At 41.8% G+C, this 27,952-nt stretch overlaps 1 protein-coding gene across 2 annotated transcripts in view; it reads right to left on the minus strand.

Annotated features, from left to right (window-relative positions):
* Window positions 1-547: 547 nt before the first annotated feature.
* The window catches only part of STAM2 (signal transducing adaptor molecule 2), a 64,460-nt gene continuing 37,055 nt past the window's right edge, over window positions 548-27,952 (minus strand). For both annotated transcript variants that reach the window (XM_089659493.1, XM_089659487.1), the window contains exons 9-14: window positions 23,177-23,256; window positions 21,587-21,674; window positions 17,565-17,619; window positions 14,608-14,761; window positions 12,108-12,286; window positions 548-9,796 (exon numbers count right to left, since the gene is read on the minus strand). In XM_089659493.1, coding sequence (XP_089515619.1) covers window positions 9,583-9,796; window positions 12,108-12,286; window positions 14,608-14,761; window positions 17,565-17,619; window positions 21,587-21,674; window positions 23,177-23,256 — 770 coding nt within the window. In that variant the 3' untranslated portion in view covers window positions 548-9,582. The remainder of the gene's footprint in view (window positions 9,797-12,107; window positions 12,287-14,607; window positions 14,762-17,564; window positions 17,620-21,586; window positions 21,675-23,176; window positions 23,257-27,952) is intronic.

Consider the following 27,952-nt stretch of genomic DNA (forward strand, 5'->3'; position numbering starts at 1 on the left):
TCAAGGGGCGTACAATCTAAGGTCCCTAACTTACATTCATACATACACATACTAGGGACAATTTGGACAGGAGCCAATTAACCTACCAGCATGTCTTTGGAGTGTGGGAGGAAACCGGAGTACTCGGAGGAAACCCACGCAGGCACAGGGAGAACATGCAAACTCCAGGCAGGTGGTGCCGTGGCTGGGATTTGAACCGACGACCCTAGTACTGCCAGGCGGAAGTACTAACCATTTAGCCACACATTTTGTATGGCTCTAATCGCACTAAAAAATGTGCAGGACCCTTTTTTGGTCCGCACTAGAATTGGATTGCATGGGTATTCACAGCTATGTGATCCAATTCTGCACATCGCACTGCGTTTTGCAGACCGAGTTCGGGGTGTTGTACACACCCGCATCGATTCGCATGAACGGGGTGCGATTCTGATGTGGTGCGGAATTCGCACAGAAAACGCTGCAAGTTTCACACCGCATCAGTGTGAACCAGGGCTCAACAAAAGAATGATGTAGGCATGACAGACACCCAGTAAAGAGTCAAAACCGCTTTGGCAGCATTTTTTTTTTATTTGGAAACAATCCTGAAAATAAATATAACAATTTAGTATTGTGCAAGGAAGAGAAAGTAAGCAAACATCCCAGGGACACCATGAAAACTGCAGTAGCAAAGGATAAAATAATTCTTACATTATCTACAGAATATCATTCAGATCATGTGAACAAATTACGAGTTTTACATTAACCTCCAAACATCTTCATATATGACTCAACAGTGCTGCCATATATACAAATGTAGCAGTTCTCCCTTCCAACGTGAACTGCGTTACACAGCTGTGTATATAAAACCTCAGATAGACATCTCTCGAGCACAGGTGATAGACTATTCTCCGGATGTTGTTGAACAACATCTACCAGCATGCCATGATAACTGCTTATAAATAGCAGCTGGATACACACATTACAGCCAGCAGCATCTATATACACTATACATTTTATAGATCATAAACTAGATTTGTTAATAAATGCACTGAATCAAGATTGGCTCACTCTTAAGCATTACTTTAGGGTGCGCACAGACTGGTATTTGGGATGCGTTCCTTGATCCACGATTAGTAAACGGTCACAAGGCACATGGAACAAACCACAAAGACCATTTATCTATAGTAAACACGTGTGTCCATACATAATCCATACATGATGCTCTATGTGGAAAGGGAGTCCCATAAAAAGACTGTCAGAATTCAAATACTGGAGCTGCCTTTGCTTTCATTTTTGAAGGGGTAGGCTCTGGGTGCTTTCATCCTTGGTGTTCTTTCACTGACCCCAATAAGTGGATGGTGGGGGATATTGTGATAGCGGATGTGAATTATACTTCGTTGGAGGTCAGCAACTCACCAAGTAGCATAGGAAGGATCAGACAGCACTGCCAGCTCTCATTTTGCTATCCTGGCAGATTTTTAAAGAGCTAGTTCACATTTTTTTAAAAAAATATCAATTATTGGCCCCTCCCATATTTCTGTTTAATATTTTGCTTGTTGCTGAGAAAGATCAATGTATAAATGGAGCTTTAATGTGTGATTAAATGTCTGCTGTCATCTAATTCCAAACTAAGGGCTCACCAATATAACAAATACATGAAAACAGTGGAAGTACCTAAAATGTACCTGCCTCCGAACGACAGATAAGATTTTACATGTTCTTAAGAAGCAGTAAAATTGCTTGAAAACAAGTCATCACTGACCTCAATAGTTGCATGTACTGTGAAGTAGTTAGTTCCTAAAATTACGCATGTTAAAGATGGGTTTCAGTCAGTTTCAAACAGCTTGCAGCAGTACATTAGATCACTGGCAAGCTACCAATGTATTTCTCCAAAATGCTTATAGCTGCAGAAGTGAGTGAGGGCTTGCTTTAAAAAGGAGAAGAATGGACAAAGCTATTTTGGCCCTACTTTTATGGATCACTGGAACGCAGTTAGTTCTTCATTCCTGTGACCTGTTTTCAGCTGACAGCCAGCTAAAGTCTGCTGTCAGCTGATATCACTCAGTTGGTCCAGTCGCTGGATTGATCCCGACTTTACAGTCAGGATCCATTCGGATACCTGGACTGGCAGCTGGCTCAGCCTCTGAGCAAGATGCTGGGAGACTATGCCAGCTGTTCCCACCCCCTATACAGCCTAGCGGTCCAGTCAGCGCTGGAGGAGAAGTAACTGACGGTCAATGCTCTTTGTTCAGAGCTGAGAGGAGAACTGAGCGATCAACGGTGTATAATCATTCAATGTTTTCTGTGCAGAGCTGGTGGGGGACAGATGCTGCATCGGATCGATGCTGCATCCACCTATATGAGTAATGTTTTTTTTCTCAACCCCATACTTCTCCTTTAAATGTTTGTTCAGAATATTTAAATAACTGAATGTGCATACTTTGGGCACAGGTTCACTTTAATCATGAGTGAATAAAACAGATGACAACCATGGGTATCCCATTATCGGCCTCAGCAGCTTGATGCACTACTAGTGACCTAAGTAATTCTTAGATTTATTTGGATAGTAGTTTGGGTGCCCCAGCTTCTGGATCCTTTTCTTTTCCTCCTAACACTCTTTGCCTTATTATTTGCACAATGCTGTATTCCCACTTTCCCTCTCCTTTTCTTCCTCCTAACCTCCCTTCCCATTCCCCCCTTCCAGTGCTATCTATACCCTGGAATTAAATAACTTACCAAAACAAGTTAGAACCTCCTCATTGTACAAGATCAAAACTTAAGATGACATAATAATGCTGGTTTTATCCAAAGAATTAAACTTTGACATATAACAGAAATAAGTTTAGTAGAATGGCAAATATATTTATGTATGGTAATAATCTCAAGTGTAAGATTTGTGATACATTATATTCAATTTTTAAAATATAAATTCTACTGATCTTGTAATACTCTGTACTAGGTGAACGGTTGATGATCCATATGGTATTACTCTGTTACAATGACTTGTATATACCCTACCTACTTAAAACTAATAAAAAGAAAATGTTTGTAAAAAAAAAAAAATTATATATATTAAGACATTTAGTTTTCCTGCATTTGCATATATAAGAAATCTATGATAGTCATTTTTGAGGATCAAAACCTAAATTTCAATTTTTTTTCCCATCATCCCACAGGACACCGCCTGTTCTGTACCAAGGAAATGTTTTAATTTTTTTAAATTCACTTAGACAGGTATAGACTGCCCTGTTAAATATAAAATACACACACCATACTTATGCAAGTGGAAAATTAAAAAAAACAGATTTCATCAAATTCTTGCTGTAAGGATAGTTCAGATCTTGGAAATGAAGATCTTGATCCCAGGAATAATGAAGAAAGGCCTCACTCTGTGGGTCACTTTTTTTTTTTAAAAAGCATGAAACACTTTAAATGGATGAGAAATGGCATCAGAAGTTTTTATTGAGCTAATGTAGCTCAAAAGTGATTTCATTCCTCTGCAAAGTGGCCATATGCTGAACGCAGCTGCTATCTGCTGCAATCAGGAAATGCATGCTGAATTCCAGTCTGTGCTCGCCCTTATTCACAGCTCAACACGCATCTCGGCACCAATTCTCTGCTGCTTGAACTGAATTCCTCCAAAGAAGCCTAATTTATACAAGACTATGATGGGAAAAAAAGGATATAAAAAGGGGGAAATCATACCTCTCTATACAAAAGGCCAATAGCAATTAGTTCTGGGACAATAAAGTATATTCTCATCTAATTCTATGATACGGTTTGCTTCAAGGTCACGCTGAGCGAGGTGACGTTCTGCCAGAAAGGCATGGGGCTTGAAGTCCACTGCTCACCAGCAGCCGTTTTAAGGCCGGAATATTCAGCCTTCCCACTTGTAGGAACCACTTTCACCATTAAAGGATGTCTTTTGCCACCTGTCACTAGTTACTAAAACTGGCATAGTCTCGAAATACGGGTCTAACCAGGGCTTTTTTTCAGTGGGAATGCGGGGGAATGCAGTTACGGCATCTCCAGCACAGAATTTATGTAATGTCAAGGGATACTGGAGGGTCTATTGATGCTAGCTGCAGGGGGATCTAGGTTGCTGGAGGGGATCCATTTTTGCAGTGGGATCTATTCTTGCTGGTTGGGGATCTATTTTTGCTGGGGGTGGGTCTTATGTTGCTGTGGGGTCAATCATTGCTGGGAGGGATCTACTGTTGGAGGGGTTTATTGTTTCTGGCTGCTGGATGGTCTGATGATGCTGGCTGTTGGGAGTCTGTTGTTGCTGTGATGAATCTGTTGTCACTGGGAGGTTAATTGTTGCGGGGGGGCTATTGTTGCTAGCTCCAGGGAATCTATTTTACTGCATTTCTTATTATTAACAAATTCCATAAAAATTACTTTGCACCACAAAATGATACTTGGTTCTGTATTCTCTAAAAGGGGTGGTACTGGAAGTTAGGGGGTGGAACCAAGGAATGGTGCTTCGAGGTAGGCTGGGGGCAGAGACAAGGGGTGACTCCTGCACCTATTCTCTGAGGAAAAAAGCCCCGGGCCTAACTCACAAAACGGCTACAACCTCATCTCTTAGAAGACACTGTGTAAACTAATATACACATCTTAAAATGGACAGCTTACATTAGGATAAAGACCTCTACTTTTAATATTTATATAATTATTTGAAAGGGCACATGTGGGCTACATTTAGTGAAGGCATCCATTTTTTGGGCTGGACCAATGAGATCATTGAAATACAGGTTCCACAAATACTGGTTCATATAAACATGGCTGTCTTGTGTTTTTACCTTGGAAATCTCATTGGGTAACAGGCTATGGTTTGGTACAATGCTGATCCCTTTCACAAGAATGGTTACTTTAGCTTGCCTTTGGTCACCATTTTCTAGTAACTAGTCATAATGTACCATACGTCACAAAAAAGGCTCAATCACCTCAGCACTCTAAATAGGCATTAAAAATATTTGTAGTAATTTAAAACTGATCTCCACCTTTAGTTTCAGTTTCAATAGTTTGTTCAGGCCAAGCTGGCCCAGACAAACTATTTCCAGCAATAACGTGTGGCCGCTGGATGTGCTGTATAAACAGTAAACAGCAGTTTGTTCCGGGCACGAGTCCTTCCTGTCTCAGTCCTGGAACAAAATAGCATTGGTGGGAGCAGCAGTCAGTCATTCTCAGGCAGCTTTGTATTCTATTTTAGTGAAAACAAAGTTTTGACTGGCTGAATCAGAGATTGTGACATCTTCAGCCCACCTCTCCGACTCTTGGACAGAATACAAAGCTGCCTATGAATGGCTAAGCGCTGCTCAGACCAACACTATTTGGTCCTGTTAGTGAGCCAGGAAGGTCTTGTCTGGCACCAGAACACACTTCTGCATACTGTATGTAGCCTCAGCTACAGTTTATACAACACATCCAGTGGTCACACGTTATTGCCAGAAATAGTTTGTCTGAGCCAGCTTGGCTTGAACAAACTATTTAAACTGAAACTAAAGATCAGCTTTAAATTAATGTGCAGTTATTTGCATCACCTCAACACTCTAATCAGGTCATAAACATATCTACACAAGTTTAAATTAAGGTGCAGCTATTTGCATCACCTTTTTGCACATTGGGGATATATTATTGGAAAACGAACGGAAAGGTTTTCTCAGACAACTCAGCAAACAATCAAGTTTAAACGATCATTCTTCAGCAGTCAACCACTCATTCAGCTCTGAAGCCAAATTTTGGTTGCTGTCGGTTGTCTGGAAATAGCACTTCCATCGCAGTTTTCTAATGGTTCGGGTACAAGGGATTTCTTTCAAATGCTGGCTTTTGCAGTTTTATACAGCAGTCTTTAAAACACATGCATTCAAATGCAAGTCACAATAAAAACCCACAAAAAGCTGCATTTGACCTGTTTTGCGTTCAACACAAAAGCATCTCAAGAGGACATACTGTGCCCAGAGAAATGCAACAGAAAGAAGGTCAAATGCAAAGCCAACTATTATAAAAGAAGAAAAAAATAAATGCAAATACTGTATTGAGCTGGTATTAGAGTCCTGTGCACAGCCGGTACAATATGTCTTTTATCATAACCTAGGAATTCAGCATTTCTGTTCCAGCTAGTACATGAGAGATTCCAAATGAAGCATCAAGTAAGGAGACAGAGCTTACAAATACAAAATACATAACAAATTATATGCTTGTCGCCATAAAAATACAAGATGGAGTCTGGATACAAAGAGGGTATCACATAGTATCAAAATGATCTCTCATTAGTGAAAGTCTTTTTTTTTTTTTTGTTTCTGACTTGCGGGCAGTATGTACATCAGTCCAAACATGCCATGGCTTCACAAGACGGTACATTCCAAACTTCATGGTTCTTAATATATTACAAGCAAAAGCAGGGGAAGCTGATGCCCTTTCTTATAGTAGTGACTCCTGAGAGTTAGTCTGATCTGTCCCGACAGTATCTTCCTATCTCCCTGGTCAATACTAGGCCTCAACTTTATTATATTTAGTCTATAAACAACTAATGAGAAATATCTTTTTAGTGCACCCTTTGCAAAACACAATGGTTATACCACCTAGCCAATCTCCAGTCAATGAAGAGTAGAGAGTATAAAAAAGTGCTGATGGAATGGAAAAAAATAGCTAAAAATCTGATATTTTAAAAAGTTATTCTAGGGTGTGCAGCATTCTAAATATACAGATTCCAACAATATCTTGGCCTTTGGCATAATGTGAAAAAATAAACACATTCACTTAAACACACACACACATTTTCTTCCTTTACTGCTCAATAAAGGAAAGACTTTTTGGAGCAGAATTCCCAAATGGAGAGCTTGCTCATGCTGAACCTCCATGAATATGTTAAATAACAGAGAGGTCAATCAGCACTCTTGGATCAGATGCCGACTGAAGTGTGTATGGGTGCCTTTGGGAATAGCCTCGCTGTGCCTGCTCACTCGATCCATGCTTGCTCCAGCATAACAAATGTACTTGTGTATGTACACGTATGGGAAAATAATGTATGAAATCGCCTATAAATTACCATCTATGTTTACGTCTGACTTTGCAGCAAGCACATGCTTTCTTATACTTGTTCTTGCCTTTTTATGTTCATTCAAAACAAGGTAAGAAAAATCCAGTCATCAACTAAGCAATGTAGTGATGTGACTGGAATTAGCTTGATGAAGAACAGAGCGTTTACTACTGATTTTTAATGGGATTCCAGAAAACACTTATAAAGACAAGTTGACAGTGAATATACCAAATATATATTGTGACAGGTTCCCTTTAATGGCAAAAGGTGGGGCAGGACTTCGCTGGCATACCAGGGCAGGTCTTAAAGTGGCATCTCACATTACCTGTGCATAGAATCTGTTTTTGGCTTTTTATTCCTCCTCCTCCTATCACAGCTCTCTAGAAACGTCTAAATAGCAGATATGGGGGCACTGAATTACTTTTTACCCTTAAAAGTTTATCCCTGTTCATTCTGCTTCAATACAATGATAGCATCCCTTCTGTCCCGATTGGATGGATTTTTCTCTACTGACAGAGGACAGCCAATAAAATTACAGCTAATCAAGAAAGAAGGGATGAGGTGAAAAGAGACAAAGTTGATTTTTACACAGTGATTTCACAGCTGCTATCTAGGGACTGCTAGAGAACTATCTTTTTTCTGGTGCACTTTTGGGTTCACATGGTTTGGTGGAGAGAAGGTTTGATTGCCCCAGGTTTACCTCTTTAATTTTGAATGACATACACAGAGGTCTTTTGAGCAGCAACAGGATTAGGCACCAGTATTATTTGGGTGGTCATTCATTACTCCAGTAAAAGTCCCGTCTGTATGCGAATATTTCACTGTTAGTGTGCTTGAGTAATTTAACCCCTGGAGAGAGAACCCAAATATGCAGGTATTATGGGTGCTAATTGACATTTTAATCTATACCTCTATGATATGGTCATTTTGATTCTTGTGTGAGAGTTACTCTATTGGTTGGAGGTTTTGGGGGGATTTTTTCTGTTTTTACCTCACTCTAAGTAAAATACAGCACATAAAAACTACCTTATTCAATAAAGTCCTAATACAGTTAGGTTTTGTCCCATGGGCTTTGATGCATGGGCATGCACATCCCCATTTGTATATATTGGTAAAGTTGATTCTTACACAGCGATTGTGCAGCTGCTACCCCGGGACTGCTACAGAACTATGACAGAGAAGGGGGAAAAAAAAAGTTTTCAACAGCATACATGCACAGATACTGTTAGATGTGATAGCAAGAAGAATGACAGGGGTGACTTCAAGGAGGGCTTCACATAACCCTTCCAAAACATTTTAAAATTTTCAAAACATTGGGGGAAAAAAACAAAACAAAAAAAACAAAAACAGTGATTGCTATGTCTACCCCTCTCTTCTCCTTTGCACCCTTCCCATCGTTACAATTGCATTTTTAAACAGGGATTGTTGAACATTTTTAAAAAAGTAACCCCTATATAATGCTTTACTTGTACTTACTTTCCTTGCAATAGGAGAGCAGCTACAATCAAAAAGCTCCAAAAACTTTCTAATAATCAGTATCTGTGCCACTCCCTCCACTACTTCGTGCTAAATGACAGCACTGCTGAACACAAAGCGAAGTCATGAAAGCTTGCATTGTGGGAGCAGAGCTTTTCTATCTGGCTCAAGCCAACGCTATGAAGAAGGGGCTGTTAAAAAAACAGAAACTACCTTATGTTTGCAGAAGCAATCACAGTAATATATTCAGTAAAATCTTTCCCAGAAATGGTTGTACATTTCAAAAATGTGGTTATGTGGCAAAACGGGGCTTAGCAGAGTTATTTTATAAAGACAACCTGCCCTAAAGCAAAAGTACCTAAGTGATAAGCCTCAAATGCAAAAGGCTTTGCTGGGATGCCGAAACCTTTCCTTGTTAGGGGCCAGTAAAGCTGGCCCATTTAACTTCACCTAAAATAAAGGTTGTTGCCTCAAAACTAGTATGCAGTCAAGCATAACAGTTGTTTCCTTCTCCTTGCAACTTTGCAGGCAAACAGAGAAGTCGGGCAAGCATGTGATCACAGACACCGTAATATGGGCATTAAAAACATCATAGCTTCTCCTTTAAACAAGAATAATTTCTCACTGTAGACGAATCAGTCAGACAAAAGAGAATGTGCAGAAGGAATAACAATGACAATATTTAACTGGTCGCCCCTTTAAGTCTTTTAGCTGCATAAAGTGCTACTTAAAAGCTCTGCTATTTTTAAATCTCTTTAATCGAACCAGTTGGCAACTCTCTGCCACGGTAATTTCTATATAACCTTTTGCAGCTGGAGCTGCTCAATACAAGGCAGCACTAAATCAGCTTAATGATCGCAGGAAGCTCCTGTAACTGCAAATAAAAACAAGTGGTATGTGCGTCCGTGAAGGGGAATAAGCGGGCTTGTATTGTTGGAATCTTGCACCTGTTCATGGTCCATTTTTATATGAGTATACCCCTTTCCTATTATGTCTGCTACCGTTATTATGAAGTTATGACTTAAGAGGCTTGTGACCGACACAAGGATAGCCTTAGAGAGGTCTATGAGGGTATCAGAGTCTCAGAGTAGAGGCTGCTGGTAGTAATTTGGGGGCTGTTGGGGGATCGAGTGTAAAGGGGCAGCTGCTGCGTACGCAGAGGCTGGAGGCAAAGCAGTAGTGTTTTGATATGCTGCCATATCAGCGGACATTCCCATTGGCTGACTGTAGTTTGCTGCTCTGGGAGCTGTGGTCTGGTTTAGGTATGGCGGGTTTGAGCTTGCTTCATGACCAGTGCTGAAAGAAGAAGAAGAATTGTTTTAGTAACAGATTATTTAAAGCTGATTGATCAAAAAATAAATAAAATCACTTTATATAAATCTGTAGGGTAATCAAATAATATAATTTTTTAGTATAAACTGAGAAACTCACTCTATTTTTCCTTGTGGCTACGGTTGGTCAGTGGAATAGAAAAATGATAGGAAATGTTACAGTTGTCACTGGAATGGGAGCGGAGAGCAAATTTTCCAGAAGGGACAAGTGTCCCAGTACAGCTGTCTAAGAAGGTATTTACCCTTGATTTCCAATCACTTACTGTTTTGTCTTCAAGGCAGGAAGTGAATGGAAAAAAAAAAAAAAGCAGCCTACAGGAGTTTTAAATATTTCTTTAAGGTGTCCTTTTATCATGCAGCGGTAAATGACCGCTGCTCAGTTCTCCGGAATTCTCAGAGGAGAAAGTTCTCCTCTGAATGTCTTTTTTTTTTTTGAAGCGGTGTAGATCACTTCTCCGATGAAGGGAGAAGCGATCTACAAACACTTTTAACGCTGGGAAACGGCTGCTGTTACTATAATCTCGTGAGATTACAGTAAGAGATTAAACGCCGTTTACTAAGCAGTGGTAAATGACCGCTGCTTCGTTTGCAGTTCCTCGGATTCTCCAGCTCTGGGCTGGAGAATCTGGAGGGAGAACACAGATCGCCAGGAAGGGCTGACATCGCTCCTTCATACACTGGCCATCTGTGTGCTGAGATGATCAGTGGAGAACATGTTCTCAGATCATTAGTGGTTTAGGAAACAGATGATCAGTGGAGATCAGCAACGATCCTTAGGATCGCCGCTGATCTCTGTTTCATAAAAGGACACCTAAATGTGTCTTTAGATACTTCCTGGCGGTTGATCGGGGCTGCAGATATAAAAAGCTCATGTACATATACAATTACAAACTATAAATGATAAACATTTAAAAACATTAACACTAGTGATCTCTACCAACAGTAGTGCTGAACAAAATTTAGAGTTTTCACTTAGCAAAATTTGCCATTTTTTGCAACATGCATTGGAATCAAAAGGAAAGATGGAACTATAGTAATTTAAAGTTGTTTCAAGAGTGCAATGGACTTTCAATGTTTCCTGGTGGTTATGGAACCCCCTTTAATTCCTTGTTTTAATATCTTTACCCCTTGTCACCACACCTCCTGGCCCTTTAATTGGTTTGTGATGTCAGGAGGCAGGATGGGGTTTATGAACATGTGACTGCCATGATTGCCTGTCACAGCGTTCACAAGATCAAGTAGCGATTGGGAGCATTCCGAGAGGAACTGGTAACTCTCAGCATGTTTGTTTATATCTGGTATGCAAATATATGATCTTTGGGTGTCAAGGCCCACCCACCGAGAGGCTGCATATTTGCGTAGCGCTAGCGCCAAGAGATTAAAGTTTAAGAATAGCATTTTGTTAACTTTTAGGATCAGCATTTCTTCCTAGGTGCACCTAGAAAGAAATTCAGTGGCAGCTTTCATCGATGCCTTGTTTATCAACAAAACCATGCAATCACCATGTCATTAGGGCTAGCCTGGTTTATCGATTTAACAAAGCCGATGCCCACCATGTCATGGTGATCACATGGCTTGTATCAAGCAAATTTTGCCTTATGCAGTCCACATGGTAAATTTTGCAAATTATTCAATAAAATTTCAGTGAAGGCAAAATTGGTAGTTTTGCGGCCAATTCAATTTCAACAAAACCACTTTCATTACTCATCCCTAACAGAGCAGATATGCAGCAGAAGAAAGATCTCAGTTTTCAAAATGCCAATTGAGCTTTCTATGCTCTGATCCTGAAAAAACGTGTATGATCAGTCAGTATACTGGAAATTAACACAGTTATGAGAATGGGAGAATAAATACAAATGTAAATGGATTAACTAGTTATATGTACCGTTTTCAAACAGTTCCTTTAAAGGTTAAACACAAGGCATTGGCTGGGTAACCCCTCTCTTGAGAAAACCTGAAGGTGGGGTCAGGATGAATGGTAGTTGATAATGGCCAGCTAGACACAAATCCTGCTCTATACTTTATCTTAATCCATTTTCTGTAAGCGCTGATCGGATGCTGGTTTTCCAGCAGACCAGTTTGACAGAAGCCGCTTGTGGAAGCGGCACACAGACCAGTTTCTGGTGAACCAGCTGATTTCAGCCAATATTCAGCTCGAGTGTACCCAGCCTTAGGGAGCATATTATGTAGGCTGCCCTCCCCTAATATTATCATCTAATGTTACTATACAAGAGCCCTGACTGCAAAGGCCTCAAGAAGAAAAAAAAAAAAGTTACCTCAAGTAGGGTGCTTGAGCTGCTTGAGTGGTCACAGTAGAGTTGATATTCGGTGGCAGAGATCTAAGGGGTCCGATCTGGTCAGGGTTCATGCTATAAGCTTGTGAAAGGTTAGGCGGGTGTACCTGGGGTATACCATGCACCATATAACTAGCTCCCTGAGCCTGACCAGCATAGCCCTAGACAAAGAAATTTATGTTAAAAATCAATATAATCACACATAATCTCCCAAAAAAATTCAAAAATAATTATATATATGAGAGAGAGAGAGAGAGAGAGAGAGAGAGAGAGAGTGTGTGTGTGTGTGTGTGTGCCTATGTGTTGCCTTTCTTACTTTCCCCCCTGCTATCATGGAAATGGTACTGGCTCATCTGATGGGTGACTGTAGGATAAAAAAAAAAAATCTCTTGGCAGGAAAAAACAGTTCACATATATAGATTTCATTTTTCAAGCAATTGCCAGTCTGCCTGGAGTTCAGCTATAAAAATGACGTGTGGTTATTTGTGAAGTTATAAAAATAGTTTGCTGCCTACTGGAAAATCCAGTAACAGCAGTGCACCGCATAACCGTGAGCTAGCAGGAGGCGTTTTGCTGTACCCTCTGACTGAAGCACGTGAATAGAGCTCGTCTTGTTAACAGCCAATACTTCCTAAAACAGTGTCACGGGTCAATATAACAGCATTTATAAAGAAAGAAGATCAAAACCGATGCTTCCCCGAGACATCCTTCTGCCAGGTATATGAAAGGATCTTAATCCAATTTACTGCTATCCTCAAGCTACATTATGGGCGCAGAGAAAAATCCCCGCTGACCTTATTATTCAAGATGCTTCTAACTTACACGGGTCAACTATTCTAGACGTACAGAATTGTTGTAGGGTATGAAAGACTTTGAAGATTTTTTGCAAAAAATATATATATTCTTTGCGCTATACAAATACAGGAAGGTGGAACAGTGATTGATGCTGAAGTCAATGTGCAGCTTTAAAGAGTCTTCAAGCAAAGGCATTTGTTTTGTTTCTTTCATGTTTGAAAGCAAAGCCTTGTCAAGGGATCTGTATGGGCTGCAAAGAATGGTCAGACCAATAGCTTAAAAAGTGGAAGGACAGGAGGACAGCAGGCTGCAAGGACCCTGAAGGTCAACAAGTGGATCTCTTGGTACTATGCAAGACAGAAAATGTCTGGTCCTCAAAAGCAGTTTGAGTGTATGAGCACCAACCTGCAGAGACTTCTGGGCTGGTTGTGCACCATATTTGGGGTCTGATAGCAGTAGTCTGTGGGGGTCAGGCATCTGTCTGCAGCAGCCAAACATGGTCTTTGAGGACTGGTGTTCACAGCCACTGTTCATCTTTCAGCCAGGTATTCACAGCTACCATGCACAGTCCTTGGGGGCTGGTGTCCACAGCTGTGCACCGTCTTTAGACCTAGTGTCCAAAGCCCTGGACCATTTTTGAGGCTCATTGTCCATAACCCTGCACCACATTTTTTGCCTGGTGTGATTTCTCCAGAACAGTTTCTTGGGCCTGGTGGTTATACCTCTGCTATGCAGAGCTATGAACCAAAGGCCTAGAAGGCAGGGGAACACATAGCAAGTTCCCAGTATGCTAAACAAAACGCTGGTTCTCGCAAAAAAGCTGAATCCTAAACTCTCTTCCTCTATGTAATACAAACCGGGTAAAGAAAAAACGCACTACTAGATAAACACTTTAATGCTACAAGCTGTCGGCCGCAAAGGCTGACAGTACTTGTATTTCACGTCATTCACAGGGAACCGTGAATGAATGACGCAACTGTGTGAATATGTTCAATTAGTGACAGCAAGCGCTGGGAGAAGATCCCTGCTCGCTGTCACTGGAAGGGAGAGAGGCTGCAGCTGCTGTAACATGTTACGTATTCCACCCTAAATACGCGTGGAACATGTAACATGTTCCAAAAGGTGAGCTTATAATTTAAAAGCCACCCCATGGTGAGGAATCCCCTCACAGTGATGCCTAACTTCTGAAGCCAATACAAAGCCAAAAGTCATGCACTCCCAATAGAGTCTCAATAATAAAGTTTATACAGATAAATAGGAGACCTGCTATTACAGAGCAACACCCTCAGTGCATTGTGGGACAGGCGAGGAAAGAATACAGTTAGGAAATCTCACATTTGGACTACATGCCAGCAATGAATCAACTCTCCGATGTCCACAAAACTAAAAATCAGTTTTGAGAACAGATGGCCTTTAAAAGAAATCTGTCATGAGAGAAATATGGATCCTGCCAACGCTGATGGCTGTCTGGCTCTCATGCCGATGTTTGAATTCAATATTTTCAGGCAGTGACTGGGGGAAAGTATGGAGATAAGCAATTCTGACTTTCCTCTGATATTAATTTTCTGAATGTTTGTTCCTGGGCCTGTGAGTCAGAAGAAAAGGAAGACACAGCCAAGCAATTGGTATTTTCCACAATGGCAGCTAAAATATCTGATGACAGGTGTATTTTTATTATTGTCAGTACCTGCAGAGAAACCCCTAATGATGGCGGGTTATAATGCGCTTGTGGAGGGGGCTTGCTGTATACATTGTATAATGGGGCCTCATTCACTAGTTTGTTGTAGAGTTCTAGTGCCTCCAGGACCTTCACATTAAGTTCAGAGAGTTCCGAGTGCTTCCTGGAGAGAACACAGGGGAAAAATTATAATAATAAGATACCATAGAAAATTCAATTTTGCAAATGATCAAACATGAAGACATGTTTTAAAGGAACTCATTTAATAAATCTATGCAAATCAAAAATAAGCTTTTAACAGTTTTTCTTCCTCTTTCTGTCTTTTGAGATACATCAATAAGTGTCCAACCAGTTTGTATTTCCTTTAATTTACAGAAGGCCCTGAACAGCTGAGATCAGTTACATTCAGAGCAAAGAAAAAAACTGGCCCAATAGTTTTGGAATTTTTAGATTTTACACACATATTTTAGATGTGATACAGGCACTAGGTAGCATCATGAACTTTCCTTGTGTTCATTTTGCTGCAATTGTCAGTTAGGTTCAAATCAACAGTTAGGTCTGAATTCGGCTGCCCCAGTAATTTCTGTAGAGCTTTCTTTTGTACCTGCACACTGAAGCAAATAGAAGTTTGTTGTAAACACATTCCAGAAAGCCCAGCAGTGGCATGGTGTTAAACTGATGCTTTTAAATGTTAATTCCTCTTCTGTGTGTTGCAGCTCCATCTGCACATTCAAGTGCTGTGCCCTGTTTTGAAATGATCTTTACTTTTGACACGGCTTCCACTGTGGGATCCCAATCTCTGTCTTGCCATTGGATGAGAAGCCCCAAACACCTCACAAATGAGTGCTCGGCTTACCTAACCACGCATGTACAGTCTGATCTCACCTGCAAAATGCTGAGCTCAGCCAAAGCAAGAGTGAGTGGAAGGTGTGTACATGGTCAGGCAAGCCAAGTAGCAGAGTACTTGTTTGTGAGGTGTTGGGGCCGCACAGCACATTTGACGGTTGGGTTCGTCCTGACATCTAGATGGGGCATAAAGAGGGAGCCCAGAGTGGAAGCCGTGTCAAAATAAGGATCACAAAGATTTATTTAAAACATGTCATTAAAGCTGAACTAACTCTTTAGGCGTTCGTTATCACCTAGTATGGTCACTCCAGGGAAGCATATTCACATATTTTTGAATGTGTCTGTAATGCCATGTTCTTGTATTGAAAAGTATCCTGTTCTCTTTGCATTGCTTCCGCTCTGTGAATTTCCTGGTGATTCTACCAGTCCCCTTGCTTTCCTATTTCAAAGCAATTCCATCCCAGCATGTAATTTGCTTTCTCTGCATTCTACTTGGAAATACCGCCTGCCTGTATATTTACATATACTCAAATATTTTGCCCTGCATTTCTATTTTAAACTGAAAGGGTTGTTTTAAAGGTCCACAAATACTTTATTGCTGCTTCATGGGAGACCTTGGAGCCATATTTCTATTGCTTAGGGGCTGTGTAACCTCTTGGCACACTAAGTGACTAAAGTCCTGTATACACGTACCAAAATTTGTTCGCTTCCTGCTGAACTAGCTGAATTTCGGTACGTGTGTACCACTGTCTGTTCAACAAAAGCTGGTCTAACGACCTGCTTCTGTCTAATGGTCTTGCAGAAAAAAAAAAACAGCATCTGATCAGCGCTTGCAGCCAATGACTGCAAGCACTGATCTGTATATTCTGATGGAGGGGGGGGTACCCGCTGGTTGAAGCTCCTTTAACTGTGTAACCCAAATACCCAGAAGTGTAAGCACAGGATACTTTATAGAAAGCAACACTTTTGAAAGGAGCTTGGTGGGTGTCAGAAGTAGTGCCTGATAAATGCCTCCTTGAAATAGTTTTACTTTATTTATATTAAACAGGAACTTCACTCCCGTTTTACCATTTTTGTAATTCGCTCTTACCTGCTCAATATTTATATATGCCCAGCAAATCCAGCTGCGTTCTGAAATGATCCGCCACTGCACACCAGGACCTGTGCTCCACCTTGTTCTCTGACATCATCATGAATGGGCTGTCTCTTCCTGGTTGATACAGCTGGCATGGAAATACCATACCAGCAAGTGTTTGGCTTGCATAGCAGTCATATTAACCTTAATGAGGGAGTATGACAGGTCGTGCCTCCCATTCAAAAACACAGATCAACTGCCTGTTTTTATGGCCACCAGTGTGAATGGGCCTTATGCACACACGCACGCGCGCACGCACGCACGCACACACACACATATATATATAGTTGTTTCTCTTTAAAAGAATCGGTCATCTAAACTAAACACTCTGATGGAGGTTGCCACTATGATTCACAGACTACACGCTAATTCCAGGTCACCTGTTCAGCACCACTTTGACTGCCTTGGAACTAATATGCAGCTGCTAAGTCAGACAATAGCAGCTCCCAGCACACTGCTATTTAACTTAATCGTAGGTTCTCTTTTCGAAAGGAGTGAAAGTAGAAAGGGGACAACAGCTGTGTGATTTGCACTCTACTAAGCACGGTGTACTCAAATGTTGTATTAGATCTGTGACAGGTTCACTTTAAAATTACTGGTGATTGATGAAGGAAATACTGAAAATCTGAGGTTAACTGAGGACTGAAGCTGGCAAATGCTGCACTATGGCAAAGAAAAAAAAAAAAAAAAAGCAAACACAGCAAAAACGGATGTATGAACAGATATAAATTAAAAATATGAAAAGAAAAACATATATTGATTACTTTCCACTGCTACTAGAAAATGCTCTAGTGTTATATTTAATTGTCAGTGTGTGCTATAAAACGAGCGCAGCATAAAAAGTAGACCGTTTACTGAGCAAGTGCCAGAAAACTTCTTGCCAAATTGCAGCCATCATATATATGTCATAGAAGATTATTAATATGTGATAAAATGAATGTTTAAGTAAGCAATTAAATAACGCGCAGTTTATGTTTTCTCTCACCTGTCAATCTCTTGCAATTTCTCATCGATCATTGGACCCATTTGTTGGCAGACATCTGAAAGAAAAAAAAAAAAAAAGCATAATATTTCAATTTACTTTATTGAGATTATGCATGTAGTTTAATAATAAATTGCAGTACTTGTCTAGTTATTCGGAGCAGTAAAAAATGCAACTGGAATTAAACAGTCAATAGCAAGAGGCACCTTACTCTAAGTACACTGCGTTGTACAGTTTTTAGTCTACGCTACCTCACTGTCTTGTATGTTCTGTACTCCACACATTTTCACGCTGAAAACACTGCTGTACATGCTATACCCAACCATGATCCTCTTGGTAAAACTAAACACAACGATTGCATTAATCATAACAGTCTTTCCTGTGCCCAAATGAGCACACTCTGCCAATCTATAGACATAGCTTATATTGACCATGTTTCTGAATGAAGAGAGCTGCTACCATTTTATAATTGTTTATTAATTAAGACAATATTGCTCTAAAACTACCAAAAAGATAAAACTGATGTTTTTATATTTATTCGTACCCAGAACTCAGCAGGCAGCACATGACCACATGGTGTGACAGCAAACATTTCAGGGTCGCACTGGGGGTAGAGCTGGCCAACGGTTATAAGAAACCAGTAGGTTGAGCCAAAACTGGCTCACAAGTCCCATAAGCTTTGACAAAATGCTCTCCTACATTGCATAGCTCCAAGCAGGTTTTTCTGTGGTGCAGCTATGCCTAGGCTTTCCAAAATATGAATCAATTAAAAGCGCTAACTATATGTGCCCCACTTTGGATCTATTCACACAGATTACACATCTTTTAGAATGGACTCATGGACTATGTAGCACCAGGCAGGCCGCACAGTAAACATTGTTGGTTCAAAGAAGGCAGGGAAGTATCTTAGAGGGTGAGCAGAATTAAGGAACATTTTGCCAAAAGGTAAAGTTTTCCTTGAAATTATTCTCATCAATTTTCCATGCATATATTATTATAATAAAAGTGATTGTACAGTATACTTTTTTTTAAAAACAAACAAACAAACATGTCACGAGTTGGTTTTGCACATCGCAGCCCCAACCCACCACTTCTGCGGTCCAGTGTCGGCGTCTTCCCCCCTGCCAAGTGCCACCATAGCAAGCCGCTTGCTATAGGGACACTTCTGTGCGCTTGATCCTGAGCCACAGTGTGTGTCCATTGACACACACAGTTGGCTCAGTCCCACCCCCTGCTCCCTATTTATTGGCTGTGATTGACAGCAGCAGAAGCCAATGGCTCCCACTGTTGTCCCTGAGCCTATGAGGGGGAGAGAGCGGAGAGTGTCACTATCATCTTAGGCAAAACACAAGGTGAGCGCATACTAAGATCACACTGCACGTGGATTTTTGGAGTGGCACTTCTTATGTTGAATTTAAATCGGAAGAGGACTCTGTGTACACTTATATTTATATATGGACTTGGGTATATTGATTTCTGTTTTCACAAAGGGTAATCAGCACAGAAATATATTTGTTTAATATAGAGTGGCATATGTGATATACATTATAATTTGGATTTACGTTTTGGAATTATAAATATAAGGTATTTCAAAGTTTATTTGTATGGGAGCGCGGCACTTTTATATATTATTTGGAGAGTGTCACTGCTCTCATGCAACGCACAAGATCACAATTTGTGTTTAGGCAAGTATTTAGTGGGGCAGGGGGGACTGAACTCAGAGCCTTCAGCTTTTGGAAACACTTAAGAAAAAAAAAAAAAAAAGGACTACCGTATTTTCCGGCGTATAAGACGACTTTTTACCCCTTGAAAATCTTCTCAAAAGTCGGGGGTCGTCTTATACGCCGGTAACGGCATGCTGACACTTTTTAGGGTGGCGGCGCAGTTCCGCCACCGCCCCCCCCCCCTTCCAACAGAAGGGAAACTAAGTACAGGGGTGGGCAGGGGCTGCTGTCTCTTACCTGGCTCCGGTCCCACGACGCTCCGGTCCCACGACGATCCGGTCCAGGAAGCGCGGCTGCTCCTTCCTTCGGTTCGTCCACTGGATGTTCGCACGGCTGCTCGGCTCCGCCTCCTCACCGGTGATTGGCCGCCAGAACTGTAGCTCGGGAAAGGCACACAGGCGGCTAATCACCAGCGAGGAGGCGGAGCTGAGCGGCCCCACGAAAATCGAGTGGAGATGCATGTAAGTGTGCCGTGCTTAGGTGCTGCTGCAACCACATATGCTGGCTGCAGCAGCACCGTACTGGAACAGGGGTCAGCAAGTGTCAGTGCCAGGAATAGTGCCCCATTGTTGGTGTCACTGATACCAATGATGGGGCATTATTCCTCCCACTGACACCAACGATGGGGCACTTTTCCTCCCCCCCCCCACTGACACCAACGATGGGGCACTTTTCCTCCCCCCCCCCCACTGACACCAACGATTGGGCACTATTCCTTCCCCCCCACTGACACCAATGATGGGGCACTATTCCTCCCCCCCCACTGACACCAATGATGGGGCACTATTCCACCCCCCACTGACACCAATGATGGGGCACTATTCCACCCCCCACTGACACCAATGATGGGGCACTATTCCACCCCCCACTGACACCAATGATGGGATACTATTCCACCCCCCCCTGGCACCAATGATGGGATACTATTCCACCCCCCCCCCCACTGACACCAACGATGGGGCACTATTCCTCCCCCCCCCCCACTGACACCAACGATGGGGCACTATTCCTCCCCCCCCCCCACTGACACCAACGATGGGGCACTATTCCCCCCCCCCCCCCACTGACACCAACGATGGGGCACTATTCCCCCCCCCCCCCCCACTGACACCAACGATGGGAAACTATTCCTCCCACTGACACCAAAGATGGGGTGCTATTCCCCCCAATGATACTAATGATGGGGCACTATTCCTGCCACTGATACCAATGATGGGGCACTATTCCTCCCACTGATACCAATGATGGGGCACTATTCCTCCCACTGATACCAATGATGGGGCACTATTCCTCCCACTGATACCAATGATGGGACACTATTCCTCCCACTGATACCAATGATGGGACACTATTCCTTCCACTGACACCAATGATGGGGCACTATTCCTCCCACTGATACTAATGATGGGGCACTATTCCTGCCACTGATACTAATGATGGGGCACTATTCCTCCCACTGACACCAATGATGGGGCACTATTCCTGCCACTGATACTAATGATGGGGCACTATTCCTGCCACTGACACCAATGATGGGGCGCTATTCCTCCCACTGACACCAATGATGGGGCACAATTCCTGCCACTGATACGAATGATGGGGCACTATTCCTGCCACTGATACGAATGATGGGGCACTATTCCTGCCACTGATACCAATGATGGGGCACTATTCCTCCCACTGACACCAATGATGGGGCACTATTCCTCCCACTGACACCAATGATGGGGCACTATTCCTCCCACTGACACCAATGATGGGGCACTATTCCTCCCACTGACACCAATGATGGGGCACTATTCCTCCCACTGATACCAATGATGGGGCACTATTCCTCCCACTAATACCAATGATGGGGCACTATTCCTCCCACTGACACCAATGATGGGGCACTATTCCTCCCACTGACACCAATGATGGGGCACTATTCCTCCCACTGACACCAATGATGGGGCACTATTCCTCCCACTGATACCAATGATGGGGCACTATTCCTCCCACTAATACCAATGATGGGGCACTATTCCTCCCACTGACACCAATGATGGGGCACGATTCTTCCCACTGGTGTGCACTGGAAGAGGGGTAGTCTTATACGGCGAGTATAGCCCAAACACTACATTTTAAACAGGAAAAGTAGGGGGTCGTCTTATACGCCGGAAAATACGGTAGTTTTCCTTTAAGAAAGCATGATAAGTAACAAGCAGAATACTGCACTGCCACACGTATTACAGCTAACCTGGTGACTAATGAGGTACACATTTTTATTTCATGTTACACTACTTATGTAGATGTTATTACCTTCCAAATCGAGAAGCGTGACAGAATCTGGCTTGGGGTCAGTTGGATCGATGCTCTGAAGTAAGTGTAATGTCTGGTCCATTTTATTCTAGAAAAGATGAAAAAAAGCAAAAAGGTGAAAAGATACCAGAAAAATCTTAGGTATTCAGTAGGGTTGAGGGCAGGGTTCTTTGCAAGTCAACCGAGTTCCCCCACACCAAATTCATGAAATCAGGGATTTATACACAGGGCACAATTATACTGGGACAGAAAAGGACCTTCCCCAAATTGTTACCACAAGGTTGGAAGTACACAATTGTCTATAATGTCTTTCAGGGGCGGACTGACCATCTGGAAACTCGGGCACTGCCTGAGGGCCCGGGGTCAGTAGGGGGCCCCATGAGATGCCCCTGGTACCTTTTTCATAGGCTTTTTTGAGTTTCGGCAAGAACACAGGGGCCCCATGATCCCCTATTGCCCGGGGGCCCCTTGAGTTGTCAGTCCGCCCCTGATGTCTTTATATGCTGAAGCTTTAACAGTCCCTTTCACTGGAGACACTTTTCCATAACTTTGAAGGGGTGTCCACATACTTTTGGCCATATAGGCAAATGTAATGGTCAGGTATTCCCAAACATCTGGCTACATATTGTATACACATTGTATATGTGTACATATTCTAGAACTACTAAACCAAGTTCACAATAATACCATATAGTTTCCCTTTAACAATCCTAAAAGACTGGGGGAGCTCCTGTGGCATCTAGACATGTGAACAAGGTGCTTCACCTCTATATGGGATACAAATTAGTAATGTTTATTATCTTTATTATTTTTTATTTTGTGCTTAATTTATATATTATATGTGATTTTTGTTTTCTTTGTACATTTAATGACTGCTGCTGAATTCTCACACATCCTGAGGAAGATAATAAAGAAAATGCATTGACTCATGAGGACTCACGACTTTACCATACAACTATATATTTGGTAAATTATTAAAGCACAATTATATCAATATGAACAGTGGTGATATTGAGTCAGCAGTCCTATTCACTACAAAATAATGTGTATATTGTTTCTAAGTGAAATCCTAACTTGAGTCACAAGATGTTTTTAATATGGTTGTAAATAAACATTGTATTTTATGAATTATTGTGTGTTCTCTTTCATTGCCAGTAACATCCATCATATTTTTCTCTGGCTTTCTGGAAGTACAAGCAGGCAAGTCTTTAAACAGAGCAGAGATATGCTGGATAAAATGTAACACTCTGAATAGTAAAAGATTTAAATTCAGGAAAGAAGGCAGAAAACGCCAAACTCTAGCAGAAAAAACAATGAATGCAGCAATGCATGTGCTTATTAAAAAGTGAGCAGACGGGTGATTCTGTACCGTACACTATCCATTCATAAGGCTAGAGGCATGTCCTTGACCAGGTTGTGCCAGAGGTACCATGAATGCCAAGAATCTGGATGTGCTTTCTGCCCCTGGGGTCTGGATCACAAAACCAGCTTGTGAGAGTAACAAATTTGATGGCATCTACAACAGTTCCAGCCTGTGCATGCAGCAGTTTGCCTTGTGCTCACCTGTAAAATTGAGACATGTTAACTTACTTCGTCTATGTACACTGGTTCAGGTTCTGACTTTGTCACAGTTTCTGGAGGTTCATCATAAGCAGCAGAATTTTCAGCAACTGCAAAAAAAATAAAAAAAAATAAAAATAAACAAACTAAATAAATGAATACAAATAAAATTAAATAAAAGTTACCAATTCACATTTTGTACTCAAAAGGATAAAATGGCATATTTATTTTACCCAATGTACTTCACATATTCTCATATAAGCTTTTACACGCTAAAGTAAAACTAAAGGCAAAACTTTTTTTTGTCAATTTTAGATAGAGCAAGAGATGGTTGTAACCCCTGCCAGGTTTATTTTTACCATTTATGTTCCATTGAGATTTCGTTTCACTTCCTGCCCAAAGTGTAGGAAATCCTGGTTGTCACCAGAAATAGTGCCCCCATTGGATGTTTTCCCCTCTAATACTGTTCTGGGGACCTCCCAATTTTTTTTTTTATTTTAACTTTTAATGATAATGGGAAATGATCAGCATATTGGGGTGTAGTGCCAGGCTCCTGCAGACTGTCAGTATAGCTTTCTCCCTGTAGATAGTTGTAGTTCATTCATTCACAAAACCCTGTGAATGAATGACACAGCCGAGTGGGTGGAGCCCCACACAGCCACGCGCTCTTTAAATGGCAACAGCAGGTGACGGGTTAGAGGATATAAATTAGTTAAAAAAGTGTCAACCTCCTCTGATTAAACATAAAATGGACAAATGTTACACTTTTACATACAAAACCATATACAGTGCCTTGAAAAAGTATTCATACCCCTTGAAAATTTCCACATTTTGCCATGTCACAACCAAAAACGTAAATGTATTTTATTGTGATTTTATTTGATAGACCAACACAAAGTGGCACATAATTGTGAAGTAGAAGGAAAATGATAAATGGTTTTCAAAATGTTTTACAAATTAATATTTGAAAAGTGTGGCATGCATTTGTATTCAGCTCCCTTTACTCGGATACCGCAAACTAAAAGTTAGTGGAACCAACTGCCTTCAGAAGTCACCTAATAAAGTATAAATACAGCTGTTCTGTGAAGCCCTCAGAGGTTTGTTAGAGAACATTAGTGGACAAACAGCATCATGAAAGCCAAGGAACACACCAGACAGGTCAGGGATAAAGTTGTGGAGAAGTATAAAGCAGGGTTAGGTTATAGAAAAAATATCCCACGCTTTGAGCATCTCACGGAGCACTGTTCACTATTATAATACTATTACGAATACTATTATATATTTGAATATATTTATAAACAATATAGGGTCTGAGATTATTAATCCCATTTCAGTCTTTGCAGATGACACCAAGCTGTGCAGTGGAATAATGTCCTTACAGGATGTCTCCAACTTACAAGCCGACCTCAATGCACTGTGTAATTGGGCAACTATGTGGCAAATGAGGTTTAATGTTGATAAATGTAAGGTTCTGCACTTGGGGGCTAAGAATATGCATGCATCATACATACTGGGGGGAGTACAACTGGGGGAATCAATGGTGGAGAAGGCTCTGGGAGTTCTGGTAGATCACAAGCCTAATAATGGCATGCAATGCCAAGCTGCGGTTTCTAAAGCGAGCAAAATCCTCTCGTATTAAAAGAGGTATAGACTCCAGAGAGAGAGAGACATCATATTACCCCGGTACAAATCATTAGTAAGACCTCATCTGGAATATGCAGTTCAGTTTTGGGCACCAATTCACAAAAAGAAAATTGGGGAACTGGAGAAAGTACAGAGAAGGGCAACCAAACTGATAAGAGGCATGGAGGAGGTCAGCTATGAGGAAAGATTAGAGGAAATTAATTTATTCTCTCTTGAGAAGAGGAGATTAAAGGGGATATGATCAACATGTATAAATACATCAGTGGTTCATATAGTGAACTCGGTGTAGAGTCATTCACCCTGAGGTCATCACAGAGGACAAGGGGGCACTCTTTATGTCTGGAGGAAAATAAATTTAATCTCCAAACACGGAAAGGTTTCTTCACAGTGAGAGCTGTGAAAATGTGGAATAGACTTCCTCAAGCGTTGGTTCTAGCCAGCTCAGTGGATTGCTTTGAAAAAGTCCTGGATTCTTTCTTGGATACACAGAATATAACTGGATACTATTTATAGGTAAAGTTGATCCAGGGAATATCTGATTGCCTCTCGAGGAATCAGGAATGAATTTTTTTCCCTGCAGGAGCAAATTGGATCAGGCTTTGCTGGGTTTTTGCCTTCCTCTGGATCAACTGTGGGTGTTGGATTATATCTTTTTTTTTCTTTTATGGTTGAACTGGATGGACTTTTGTCTTTTTTCAGCCAGACTAACTATGTAACGATGTTTTAGGTTAGTGGGCTGAGTAACCCAAATTATTCATTTGTGTCTCTGTGGCAGACCGTGGATCCTAACCGGTTGATATATAGCATACATGCTACATATAACATGCACTCAGCTATTACCCGATCCTCATCAGTGTAAGGGACAGAACACAAGACTAGGATTGAGGAGAGGAGTTACCCAACTAAAAGAGCTGGTCAGTTTAGGTTTCTGCGTTCCAAACATCCTCAGCCATTGACAACAAAATGCTAGACCAGATTTTTAAACTTTGCACCTGACAATGCATATGGCCAATTGTTTTCCTTTTCTTTCTTTTTCTTACCAACAATTTTGCACTCTTACAAGACAGAGGACGTCTATACTTAAAGCTGCACAACTAAAAACTAGTATCTGCTATAGAACAGAAGCAAAGATGAAGCACCGTATGCTATATCTATATCTGGAAAGAACAGACACATGTACAGTATCTAAAATGAATGCAGCAGTGGTTTCTGTAGCCAAGACTCAGATCTTTAGCAGAGCTCTGCACATCATTTTCAGAAGGCAGCTCATTAACAACACATCAATTAACCATTACTGCTCAGGAAGAAGAAGAAGAATGTAGGAGGGAGCACTGCAGTCATCTTCCATGCATGAAAAGAATGGTGCAAAACAGACCATAGCAGCTCCTGACATCTGAAAAAAATTGCAATGGTGTCCTTTCTGCTAATGTAATAAAAACAAATGCTTTTAGGTCTAAAACTGTTCAGACTGACCAAAACGCCAGCTTCTTACACTGATGTCTTTAACCACCTCCCGCCCGCCATATAGTCCAATGACGGGCACAAGGTGGTTCTCTCGTTCTGATAGGATGTCATATGACGTCCTGCCATTCTCACCGCGCATGCGCGGCTCAGGGAGCACGCAGCGCGGCGATCGGCGGTGCTCTGTGTCCCTCGGACACAGGGGATCACCGATCACGGAAAGAGCTGAAGATGTCGGCTCGGTCACGTGATCAGCTGTGTCCAATCACAGCTGATCACATGTAAACAGGGAAATGCCGGTTATCGGCATTTCTCTCCTCTCGAGCTGTCACGCTGACAGCTCATGAGGAGAGAAGAGCCGGTAATCGGCTTTCCGCGGAGGGGACATGTACACTGATCATCAGGGCACTGATGATCAGTGTGCCCTGATGATCAGTGTGGCCCCAGAAGTGCCACCTGAACAGTGGCAGCTGAACAGTGCCACGTGCCCATCAGTGCCACAATGCCACATATCAGTGCATACCAGTGCACATCAATGCCACAAATCAGTGCCCATCTGAGCGGCCCTTCAGTGTCACCCAATGCAACTCAGTGCCACCTATCAGTGCCGCCTATCAGTGCCAGTCAGTGCCGCCTATCAGTGCCCGTCAGTGATGCCTGTCAGTGCCACCTACCAGTGCCTCCTCATCAGTGCCACCTATCAGTGTCCATCAGTGCATCTTATCAGTGCCCAGCACTACAGCCTCATTAGCATACATCAGTGAAGGAGAAAAATCACTTATTTACAAAATTTTATAACAAAAACGAAGAAAAAACTTTTTTTCAAAATTTTCAGTGGTTTTTGGTTTAAGAAAAAATAAAAATCCCAGAGGTGATTAAATAACACCAAAACAAAGCTCTGTCACAAAAAAATGATAAAAATTTCATATGGGTACAGTGTTGCATGACCGCGCAATTGTCATTCAAAGTGTGACAGCGCTGAGAGCTGGAAATTGGCCTGGGCAGGAAGGGGATATAAGTGCCCTGTAGGCTAGTTGTTAAAGATTACCTTGGTAAAATTAGATTTATTGTAAAATTCTATTTGAAAGAAGCTGAGCTTACACATACTGCCAATTACATTATAGAATCGTGCTCTACTCCTCCCTTACTTACAGGCTTGGTTGATCTCTCAGCTTTCAATGAATTTTAGAGTTGGTGTCATGAGTTGGCATTAGAAGGCAATGCCTCCACATGCTCTGCAGGGCATCTGATCGCTGATCCCTCCTTAAGCAGGTAGACGACTAATCCGTGTCCGCTTCACCAATGCAGAGCGGAAACAGACACCTCCCATTCTCCTCTATGGGCGTTCAGATCTAAGTGAACCACCTGTCCGTTTACACCCAACTGTCAGTCGATCTAATCCACCTAGACAGAGGGGGAACAGGTCCTCATCCATCGGATCTCCATAGAGGTGAACGGAGGGTCTGATCAAGATAAATGGACAGGCGGACCTGATCAAACTGCTAGTGTCAAAGGTGCCTAGAGTATCTGATATGAGGGTTTAGGCCCCTTTCACACTAGCGGTCCGATCGGGTCCACCTGTCTTGTTTTTCACGCAGACCCATTTGGACCCTCCATTCTCTTCTATGGAGCAGTAGGTATAAAACCTGTCGGTTTACACCCACTGACTTCTGATCTGCTTAAAACAGATGGATGAGGATC

This window comes from Staurois parvus, unplaced genomic scaffold (assembly GCF_062004578.1).
Source record: "Staurois parvus isolate SC_StPar_1 unplaced genomic scaffold, SC_StPar_1.0 ptg000031l, whole genome shotgun sequence".
Lineage (NCBI taxonomy): Eukaryota > Metazoa > Chordata > Amphibia > Anura > Ranidae > Staurois > Staurois parvus.